The following is a 12428-nucleotide window of genomic DNA, read 5'->3' as shown; positions in this document are numbered from 1 at the left end:
TTGTTCAATGTTCCATAAAATTAAACTCTTTCTGTGTAATATTGGCTTAAGCCTAAGGTTGAAATATCTTTTCATTTTGATCATTATCAGATTTGTCTTTAATGTAAAATTAATGTAGATCTTAATGTAGATCTTAATAATTTGAATTTAGTACTGTATTTCCAATAAAAAGTGCTCAATCGGTGAATCTGTATGTCTCATGACATGAGGTAAGTTAATGTAACAAGTATTTGATACGATGTCTCCAATTTAGTCGGTGTAAACAAGAAAGTGAATTGGCAAATTGCATTTTTTCTTTAATTTATTACTACATTTTTATTTCTTGGAATAGCAAAGCACTGCTACTATATAATCTTATATGACGTAATATCGCAACTCAATATTTCCTCAAACGATTTTAAACTGAAATTGAATATTTTCCTAGGAATTTAGATCTTGTTCCATTTTATTGAAAATCAATTTATGAGATTTCTGCTTCCATTTTTTTTCCTGTTAACCAGGGAAGCAATCTTCTGATTTTAATATTCGCAAGATACAATAACTCAAATGGGGTACGGCAATCTCGATATCGATGGATCTTTCGAACAATACACTCACTCGAACGTGATGTATGTACCTATATCTATTATTAGTTTCCATGTAAAAAAATATCTGAGATCTCACATCGAATAGTCATGTATGAATAGCTTTCCTGAAGCCGATGGGTGATGTGTAACCTACTTTGAACACATATGTTAATACAATATTGCTATAAACACTGTCTAACTGCTGTTCCAGTTGCATTCAAAATATAGTTGTACAGAGTGAGTCAAATTCGGTGGGTGTTCAGGATATCTCAGAAAGAAGGAAAACTTGTAAGATTCACTGTATACTGGAGACAACTGCTGAAGCTGAACAAAGTCTATATTTGTTCCAATGCATCAGGTGGTACTAGAAAATCATAAGTAATCTTAATGTGATGCTTACGCTCTTTAGGGCTTTAAATGCTCTACCTTGAAACTCTACATTAATAGAAGATTAACGTCAAGAGCAAGTAGTATTGTGGTTTGCTTGAAACCATTTGGAGCCTGTAATCACGTAAAATGTCTCGTATAGTTGTTAAACATATTTGATTTTCGTATAATATCTAAAAGCCAGCTAAACTTGATTCTTTTCGCGGCTTCCTCTGTCTAGTTGAGTTTTGGATTCCCCTGTTAAGCGTGTTAAAACACTCTCTTTTTATCTTTGAGTTTCATAAGCACTTTTTTGTCTTTCATTGGAGTAACTATTTGGGCTAATGAGCCTCTTTGTTATCGCTCACAGATCCCTAGTTATTCCCGAATGATCTTAAATGTACGATCTACGCTTAAGCATAGACTCCCAAGAATTTTCAACAAGGTTTCCAATGAGAAAATTTGTTTACTTTGAATAACTGGTAACAATATATATGTTCAAAATATATGTGAATGGGTATGTAGTATAATATAATGAGTATGAAAGCTTATGTGTGTACTAAGCACTGGTTATGATGTTGCTCTGGTTAATGAACCTTCGATCGCATCTCATGGTAGCTCTGTATCCGCTTCCTGGGGTTGACTGAACCCACATTGGCATTTGGGCTTGCCGGTCAGTCCGGTGTTTTCTCTTCTCGAATTTCGTAGTATTTGGCAAACATTTCATTTCGCAAAATTCGACACTGCACGGTTTTTCTGTGCGCGTGTCTTCGCCTGTCCCTCTGCCAACAACCATCGTCGACATTGTTTGTTACGGCTTTGGTCATTGGGAGTGGATAGCACCGGCGCCGGCGGTCGGATTCGAAAGGTTGTCGATTTTTTATATTTCTAGCTGGCGCTGCCATGGCATTCTCCCTAAGTCTCCGTGTTTGGTGACGAGGGTTGCTATGCCAGATCGTCTTTTGACTATTGTTGGACACTGGCGATTTCTGGATCTGGATTCGAAACCAAGTTGAATTTTAATTAAAGGTTTACCCGCTTAGTGGGAGTAGTTGTATGACGCTGGTTCTGGCTCTAGGAAAACCGTTTTAGATCCCGTTTGGAATCGAAATAATACATTTTGCATACAGCGTCTACCATGTTTTGTATACTAATGAGACTTAGGTATCGGAATCATTACTATGTGCCCTTTAAAGAAGACACTAGCTGGCCGAAAGTTCTGAAACAGCCCTGGTAGCAAAATCTTGCACAAGATACTTATACAAGACTGCTGTGTACCTATTGCTGAAATCAGCATCAGGTTTACTGCAAGATTCATTGTGCAATTGTCTTGATCAAAGCTTTCAATGGATTTGATTCAGGGCACTTACTTGAGAGCAAAGGGGTAAACTAAAGCAAGTGACTATGTTGCAGACTTACATTAGAATTAATTAAGACATATTGTACTTGACTTATACTAATTCACCTCTTTGGACTCAAGTACTATTGGTTAAGTCTGGTGCAACCATTGTAAAAGTATCTTGCATAAGAAACGATATAAATTTCAGCAATAGACACAAAACAATCTGACACAATTTGGCTATTTCAAGTAAACTTGAAAGGACTTGTATTAGAATTGCAGACGATTGTGCTACCAGGGAGGTGGTGCTTGATAGATTACACCGACCGTTAGATTAATTTTTTCCTATACAAATTAGTAAAAAATGGGTTATTTGCGTACCATGATAATAAATGTTGACCTGTTTTTATTCTGTATTTCATTCGTAAAAAAACATCATTTCTTATACGACTTAGTATATGATATTGTATGTTTTGTTTTCTTTCCTTTTCGCATAATTCAAATTATATTTTAAACTTAAACAGTACATAAATGTAAAGGTACTGCATTTACATATGTATATCTATGTAGTACGAAAATAGGTTCTCACCTGGCTACAACAGTTTAAGCATGCAAACATGCATCTGGTATGCTCTTCTGACACTCCCGTATATCAAAAGAGTAGGAGGAAATATTTATGACTTTTTTTACTGACATGACCCTTAATTCTACTATTTTAAAACAATACGATACTGATCCAGTTATCCGTAAAACATATTGCCGTTATCTTCAGTTCAATTTCGTTTCTTAACAATCACCATTGACTTAAATTTTTAGAAACAATCCTATCATTACTTATACACTGGTCCCAACCAAGACAGAGCAAAATCTGAATTTTTTAAATGTCAGGACATACTTCTATCGACGTGGACTCGAATCAGGTAGCACGTAAACCAAACCGGGCTAGGTAACAGGCATTAATAACAAACAAATTAGATGCGGCACCATTGTTATGGTGCATTAAACTCGTGAAGTAGAGTTCGTCGTTTGTTTCACACATACACACACACACATACATAATGTGCAACGTGTATGTGTTCTGTATTTCATCCTAGACCCTGAATTAACCGTAGTTGGCGATGATTATTCGGGATGATTAATATTTTTCAAGGTTCGCGTCGCCGAACGAATTGATGCTGCGATGCGGACGCAGTTGTTAATTTATGATTCCTATTTATGTTAACCAAATGCAAATTAATTTATTGGGTGATTCACTTTAGGGTTCTCGTCAGTAGCGGTTTAGGCCAGGAAAAAGAGCTGGGAAATTACCATTTCGCGACTTTTCGTTTCGGCAAGCTGAATTTATCACTATAGATGTTAAATATTATGAACAATAACATACTAGTTTCCACAGTCATAAAAATGGGGGGAAGATTGTTTTCAGGGTACATATTACATATTGTTTTCGCTTATAACTTTTTTCCGTTCATTTCCAGTAGAAAACAGTAAAGTACTTTTTTTTTCGTCTTCAAAAGACCTACAAAACTAGCCCTCGAGCGTCAAAAAATATTGATTGGATCAAAAGTTATAAACAGAAGAAGTTTATTTATGACTTTTGAATTAAACATTTATAAACTGCGTTATTATTACCAGAACGTTTTGGCATCGCATCCTCTCATTCCTTATCACTGTCTAATAACTCACAAGAAATCTGGAATCGTTAAGTTGAATAGTTTACAAGTTATGGTCTTATAAACAAATTAACTAATTATTAGTCTGGACGATCCCGAGCATCTTCCACAATCGCACTGATTTTTTTCATGGTAGATTTCATTTAATATATTGAAATCTATCATTATTTTTTAAATTTCAAATTGCAACCTGGAAATATTTTTTATTTTTTAGCCTTAGTTGCAAAATGAAACATATGACGCACGCGCGTGATACAGTTATATATTACATATTCGGAAAGCTTATGAAAGGAGCTTTAAGTTAAAAAAAAATCGTCAAGATTCGTTGAAAAACAACGGAGTTACAGACTGTCAAATATATTATTTTCAACCGAATTTCGCTTTTTTATCGGCAGGACTATGAATATTATCGTCGTTTTCTTCGGACTCGCTGTCGTTCGCTCCCCCCACCCTTCCGCCGCGCCACGGCTCGCCGAAATATCAAGCGACCCACTGACTTTTAACAATATTTCTTATGCACTTAACATACTTCCACAAATAAAATATTTTTATCTGGGAAAGTACTCGGGTTGCCGGTTATGACAGTATTTTTTTTGCCGCTACTAACCTAATTTGTTTAACAATAGGCCGTTAACTTTAACATTATAAAGATAATTGTTTCCATAACGAGACAGGCTATGCCCCATGAAAATAGACAACTGAAAAGTTAGGCCAAACGAAATGTGACAGGTCTTGCTACGTGCAAAATGAGTGTTTTTGTGTTGGAAGAGTACTTATTAACAAGGAAAATGCCTTTTAGGAATGTAGAAGTGCATGATATATTGGCAGTTTATTTTCAATGTTTGGAAAATGCCGTTATAGCTTCAAGAGAATACGTTTTGCGATTCCCTCGTAGAATATGCTACTCCAAAGAAGTATTTCAGCTTTTAGCCAGCCGCCAGTACATTCTGTAAGAAGACATCGCTGTGCAAGAACGGAAGATGATATTATAAATGTTTTGTTCATGTAAATCCCCAAATAAGTTTTTTTTATTTTTTCATTTATTTATCTTGTAGACAAAAAAGGATTTTATAACAATAGTCAAATAAACAAATAATAACTTAACCTAAGACACAACAGCAGAAAAAATCTCCAATAAAGAATAAAAACATTTATCTACTAATAATAATTTCAGTTTTTGTTTAAATTGAGATATTGTAATCTTATCAGTCTTGAGTTCACTCGATAAATGGTTATATATCTTAAATCCTAAAAACCTGGTGAATTAACTGTTATAGTATATTTTACAAAAGGAATTCTGATATCATAGCATTGTCTGGTATTGATTGTATATACAGGGTAGCCCATCGAAAACGTACCGCAAGGCATTACAGGGTAGTAATGAACTTTTCGGCAAAATCCAAAAACAGGTAAAGTTTGCTTCTGAGGGGGACAACTTTTGGCGCAAAAAGCATAGCAAAATCTTCAACCCCCTAAGTGGGGGTGCCATCCCCCAAATTTTTTTAAATGGGAATGGGGGTCAAGTGGGGGGTCATTAGAAAGGGCTTTTAATTCTCTATACATCGATTCTTACTTTTTGAAAATCGATCCATTATTTTAGAAAATATGCAGCTTTGAAAATACGAACAATATTTTTGACGAGAAATGCGAAAATCGATTTAATTTTACTTCAAAACTTACGGTATTAGCTTGGTAAATTCCTTCAAAAGAATTCGCTGTTTTTTTTTCTGATTTGCGAATTCTTTAGCCTGATTTTGGTGAGCAAAAAATTGTCCGCTTTTTGTTTCGTATTTAGATAGGCCACAAGAAGTTGCTAGATAACTGTCTTGTGACTTGTAGTTGAAGAGTACCAATACTGCCGAGTCTTTTAAATTGATTAATTATGGTGTACTCAATTCCAGAAAGAGTAGAAATTATTGAGCTTTTTTTCAAAAACAATGAATGCGGAAATCGGGTCGCCGAACTGTTCAACCAACGGCATCCTGAGAAACATGCGTCTGGAAAAATTGTTCGCGAATTGGTGGCCAAATTTCGCGAAACTGGCTCCGTTCATAACAAAAAGAGGCAGGTTGAAAATCCGGTACTAAATGAACCTACGGAAATAGCGGTATTGGGGCAAGTGGCAATGGATAGTACGCTGAGTACAATGCAATTGGCTACTGCGACAGGAGTGAGTCGTACAAGTGTCCAACGAATATTAAAAAAATACAAATTCCATCCTTATAAGATTCGGCTAGTGCAAGAGCTAAATGAAGACGATTTTGATCGTCGTTTGCAATTTTGCGAAATAATGACTGAACGAGCGATAAACGATAATTTCCTCTTTAATGTGTGTTTTTCGGACGAGTGTACGTTCTTCTTGAATGGTTTAGTGAATCGCCATAATTGTCGTTACTGGGCTGATACCAATCCAAGGATTTTCCATGAGACACACTCCCAACACCCCCAGAAGTTGAATGTATGGGCAGGTATTTTTGGAAATTCCATTGTAGGTCCTTTTTTCCTTCCTGGAAATTTGACAGGCGATATGTACTTGGATTTACTACAAAATGTCATCGACCCAGCTCTAACAAATATCATAGAGGACGACCCTGCTTACAATGAACACGAACTGATTTTCCAGCAAGACGGAGCTCCTCCACATTACTCGCTCAATGTGCGCAATTACCTAAATGAGACGTTTCCAGGACGCTGGATAGGACGAAGAGGTGCAATTGAGTGGCCCCCTCGGTCACCCGACTTAAATCCTTTAGATTTCTTTCTCTGGGGGCACATTAAAAGCAAAGTTTACAGCACTCCACCTGATACCTTGGAAGATCTGCGAGGACGAATCATTAATGTATGTCGCGAAGTAACACCGCAAGTGCTCCAGAATGTTCGACAACGGTTTGAAGACAACCTGTATCATTGTATGCAAGTTGGCGGACAACATTTTCAGCATTTACTTGACTAATACCGTAAGTTTTGAAGTAAAATTAAATCGATTTTCGCATTTCTCGTCAAAAATATTGTTCGTATTTTCAAAGCTGCATATTTTCTAAAATAATGAATCGATTTTCAAAAAGTAAGAATCGATGTATAGAGAATTAAAAGCCCTTTCTAATGACCCCCCACTTGACCCCCATTCCCATTTGAAAAAATTTAGGGGATAGCACCCCCACTTAGGGGGTTGAAGATTTTGGTATGCTTTTTGAGCCAAAAGTTGTCCCCCTCAGAAACAAATTTGACTTGTTTTTGGATTTTGCCGAAAAGTTCTTTACTACACTGTAATGGCTTGCGGTACGTTTTCGATGGGCTACCCTGTATATATCCTTATTGAGAATTAAAGACTCCTTATTTTTCATATGGAACACGAGTACTTTTCTCACAAAAATGACATTAATTTTGCACGAAGCAAGAGCTTTTCATAGGATATAGCCTGCCTCATTATGGAAACAATAATCTTTATAAATGCTCAGATATTTGGAATTAATAAAAAAAAATGAAACATAGCAGTTATCAAATAAAATCAAAATATAGCAAGTACTTTTTTTGGTATAGTATTACAATTTAATTTTGACTTGGACAATGTTAATGTTATTTAGAGAACTAATAAAGGAGGATGTTCTAGCACACTTCACTATTTTAGCAATAACTTGAAAACGAAAAAAAAATCGACCTCCTGTTTGTGTATTTGTTTTGCTTAATAAATGATACCATTTATTAAGCTATGAAAAAAAACCTATATTGTTACATTTAATTTTTTTAATAAACGGACAATTAAAAAACGTTTCTGATTAGCGTCGTTACCGTTGCGCAGAAAAATAATATTTTTATTCCAATATCATAAATATAAATTTTATTAATAGTTCTTTAAAATGAGCCATCGTTTATTGAAATCGATTAAGGCATTTAGAAGTTACGACAATATAAAAATTAAACAACTAAACATTTTATGATGATTGGTTATTTTGACACCACCGTGGGTAATGAATGTAAAATTACATAATACAAGTAAATTTACATTAAGCATGTTATTTTTGCTAAACATACCGTATACCAATAGTTTGATCTTATCTGATTAAAGAACTTATTCAGCTGTTCCTATTTATATTTTCCTTTGTCGCGGTTCCGATGATTAATCGATTGGCCAGAAAAAAGCTTTCAATTCGGAGAGTGGTTCTATTACGACTGCTCACCAAATATAACCAGGTTGCTAGGTATAGAAAAGACAGGAAATTAACCAGAGCTATACATCAGAGTGATATATTTTCCCTGAGTAATTTTGATTTACAAGTTGGAAGCGCTACATTTGATTTCGACGGCATATTTATTATATAAGAATATCAAGAAGCAGGTATCTAAAGGATTTATGAAAAATACGGTTAAATTAACATTAATGAGATGAAATTTTAATAAGTCACTTAATTGTGTGTTAATTAAAAATTTGTTTGTTTGTTCTTTTCTTATAAATGTATGTTGGTATGAATTTTTTGAAAATTACTGCACTAAAGTTTACAACTTTAAGTAAAAAAAGTATTTTATGGAAAAAAGCAATGAGGGCAGTCACATATTCGGAGATAGGCTGTTTTGGTGAAAATGAACCCATTTAAATTATGTTACTGTCGAGTGAGGAGCTTCGAGCTATTTCGAAAGTCAACAAGGTTTCAAATCCAGAACCAGAAATCGCCCGTAGAACCCGGAAAAGTTCAAAACACATCCAGAGGGCCGACTGGAAATCGAAATTTTCAACGATCTTTCAAATCCAACCCTCTGAACTTATTAATAACGCCTCTGTTTTTTTTATTTGTCTTGTTTTGTGTAGTTTTACTTTTTTAATTTTGTTTTAGTTTTTCTTAATTAATTGTGCATACAAATTTATTTTGTAAAATAGACGTACGAGAAAATTTAAAATAAAAATTGAATTTTTATTCGATTTTTTTTTTAGTTGTTTTATTGATCATCCGGTTAAAAATAACATAACTTGGAAATTAGACAAAATGACGGTATTAATGTAATTGAAACCAGAACTATTTGCGAATAGAAGTTTTTTTAATAGCTACATGAAATGTATTATTTTATACTAGTTTTCAGTTTCGTTAAAGTTGATTATTATAAAAAAACATTAAAAATGTGACAAAAATGTCAAATACATAGCTTCCACTGACGATTGTCCTCTTGAAAAATTCCAGGTACATTAAAAAAAATCATTTAATTATTAAATCGAAGAGAATTTGTGGTTTAAATCTACAAATGACCCCGTATATTAATAAAGAAGGGTAGTAGACACTTTTTAATGGTCATGAACTATCTAAAATTCCTTGAGACTCAGTCTGTATACACGCAATCACCTATTTATTTATTTATTTATTTATTTATTTGCAAGCTTATACATTGTTATGCAATTAAATCAAATAATATTTTTTATAATTCAAAACATTGTTGAAAATGTTTGCGAGCCAAAGCTAAAGCATTGAGGTTACTTAGGAATAACTAGAAATCTATGGTCGATAACAAAGAGGCTCTCATTAACCTAAAATAAAGGTGCTCAAGAGTCTCGCAAAAATCAATCAAGAACCCCAAAAAAGTGTTCCGGCAAAGAAATAAAGAAAGTGCTACAGCCACAAAAATTTAAAAATCTTGTAGTTTGATTATTCTTAAGTGTATTTAATATTTAGATTATTTTAGATTTAGATTTATGATTGACTATGGTCTAGGATAAGCTAGTGAGAGAAAGACAGGATGCATTACCTTGATCCAATTTCTCTTCCTTAAGATTGTTTTCCAAAAAATATTTTTTTAACTAATTTTTTTAGATATCTCCGTCACTTTTACTCACTTTGCAAACTACGACCCATGTTCATATGCAAGTTTTTGCTTAAAATAATTTGTTCTCATACTTCTTTGCACTTATTTCAGTAACACTCTGTATAGCAATGTTTTGTTGCTTTTTTGCTAATTCTTGTACCAATCTGGAATACTTCCTTACGCTGGAAAACGCTCTGTATTAGATATTCTTTTTAATGCTACAGTTGATCCTGTGATGTTCATACCTGAATCTACTTTGTTTTCTATTAAATTGAAACCTGATAAAGATATCAAGTTCAAATAGGTGAAACATGAGTAACCTTTGTAGTCGAATTGAAAATCGATTGTAGCACACAAAATTTATACACCTTGCGATTAGAGTTTACATAAATAGCAAAAAGAGCAAAATTTCGTCTACGACAATTTGTTTCAAAATGTAGGTGACACAGATATTTAATTTTTAAGTGCATTTCATGTAGTAACAAATTTAATGTCATTTTATTAAATTTTTATAGATAGGACTTTGTTTGATTAACTTTTATGTCACATAATAAACAATGTATCTTACAATTCTGTCGTTAATGTCGAACCTTTATCATGATCGTAATATGCAACCAACTCTTATTTTATTTCTATGTTATCATCGTCTACTTTTTGGCATTCAAGTTCACAACATCCTGTATAGACCTAAAAAAAACATTAGTTCAAATGCAATTAATAGTTTGTCTTTGATGAGCAATGAGTTCATCAGATGAGAATTTTAGGAAAATTTTTAAATTCGATTTGAATTTAATGCAGTATTGGTGATACGTGGAATTAGTGTCTCCCGAGTGTTTACTCCAATTTTGTACACTTTGTAATCTTTGAACCAGCCCCATAGACAGTAATCTAGTGTCCTGAAGTCTGGAGATCTTGGGGGGCAACTAATAATTTCTGCAGTGTTTCAAAACCTATTTTTTACAAGTAAAAACTGTTCATAATAAAAACTAATTACCAAACCCATTAGGAGGAAAAATGTTCTGTGTGTTAAAATGATTCTTTGTTGCAGGATAAATCATGGATGAAACGGTGTGGGCTCGTGACCATACTGAAGGATTCGTTCTCGGCAGGATAAGGGAACTCCTCGATGATGAGGTGGAGGTGGTTCCGTTGGACCATAAGTATCCTAAGAGAGTGCTACCCTTCAGTGACATCTTCAGAGCCAACGTAGAAAAGGACAGGGACTACGATGATAACTGTAAGATTCTCAAATTCTCTTTTATGATTTTCTTAAATTATTCTGTTTGTGTTTGCAGGTGAAATGATGTTTTTGAATGAGGCGTCGCTACTGCATAACATTCGCGTGAGATACTATAAAAACAAGATATATGTAAGTCGATATTATTATTATTAATTTGTAACTAATGAAAATTGAATTGATTTGGTATAATTACGAACAATACTTTAAGTGGGCCACCGTGTAACAAATGTTATTTACTTTTTGATAAGCTTGCCTTGACTCATAATCAACTATTTTTCACTTTTTTAGCAACAGGTGACTAAACCTTACAAACAAAAGCAAAGCTACACTCTAGAGTTGAAGGCAAAATTCATAGGAAAAATATTATTTTCATTAGAAATACCACTACCCACACTTTTTATTAGTTTCCTTATCTTTCATATATTTTGGGAACATTTTAGATTATATACAAAATTATCTCGGTTTATCAGAACCTATTATAAATGATTGAGGTACTAGACATCAAAGCAAATAATAGTCTATTTGCTGTACAAAAACATCCTTTGTAATGTACTAGTCCACCTGGCACTGGAATAATTGATATTACTGACGAAGAGGAAACATAAATATACACACAACATAATGCTTATGTTTGTATAAACAATTAGAACAACAATTGCATTTTTTCCAAGTTGTTTATTGATTTTTTGTTTGTTTTATGTCAATAAAAGTTAACAAACGTCCGCAAAATAATAATATTTGCTAGAAATGACTAAATTCGGGCGAAATTCAATAATATCGAAACGGTTTATAATCTTACTATTTGCAGTTGTACTTGTATTTTATGGTACTAATAAAGAATTATTATAAATGACAGGTTTACTGTTTAATTATTTGTTTTTTAATACTTTTTTATACAACTGAGTATAAATAAAAAACTCAAGAGTTTCATAATATCCTTCGATGCGAAAATTTTTATTGTAAATATAAAAATGCTGTTAAGAAATAGAATAATCTCTAATTAAATATAAATGTATGTATTATTATTAATTTTGACAGAAAAAAAAACAAATAAATACACCTAGATGTGTTTCTACCGTTCAATTTTCCTCGAAAATTGATTCATCTCTCGGGATATACGAGAACACACTGTATTCAATTTAAGTCGATATTTATAAAAATGAACATTTCCACCTAAAATATATTTTTTATTAATTTGGATAATGACAATTGAGCAACAAGACTGTACAGTGTACACCTATGCTGATAACCTGTGTTTAATCTTTCAATTAATATTTGTCTCACCAGGATTTAACTATTACCGCAATAATTTGTTATAAAGGATTATCCAGACCTATAAATCAAATCAGGAATTTGAGAGCAAATATGAATTTATTTACACTAAAGAGATAAATCACTTTGTAATGAAAAATTCCTAAGTGTGACCCGCAAGGATATGAATATTTATAATTACAAATAGC

General features: G+C 33.2%; 1 protein-coding gene across 2 annotated transcripts in view; it reads left to right on the top strand.

Moving 5' to 3' along the window:
- Window positions 1–12428, top strand: part of LOC108908651 (myosin heavy chain 95F) — a 56437-nt gene that overhangs the window by 25051 nt on the left and 18958 nt on the right. For both annotated transcript variants that reach the window (XM_018712754.2, XM_018712755.2), the window contains exons 2-3: window positions 10777–10965; window positions 11024–11097. In XM_018712754.2, the coding sequence (XP_018568270.1) occupies window positions 10785–10965; window positions 11024–11097 (255 nt within the window). In that variant the 5' untranslated portion in view covers window positions 10777–10784. The remainder of the gene's footprint in view (window positions 1–10776; window positions 10966–11023; window positions 11098–12428) is intronic.

This window comes from Anoplophora glabripennis, unplaced genomic scaffold (assembly GCF_000390285.2).
Source record: "Anoplophora glabripennis isolate ALB-LARVAE unplaced genomic scaffold, Agla_2.0 scaffold208, whole genome shotgun sequence".
In the NCBI taxonomy this organism is placed as follows: Eukaryota; Metazoa; Arthropoda; class Insecta; order Coleoptera; family Cerambycidae; genus Anoplophora; species Anoplophora glabripennis.
Note: the sequence above shows the minus strand (reverse complement) of the source record. Positions and strands in the feature narration are given on the sequence as shown.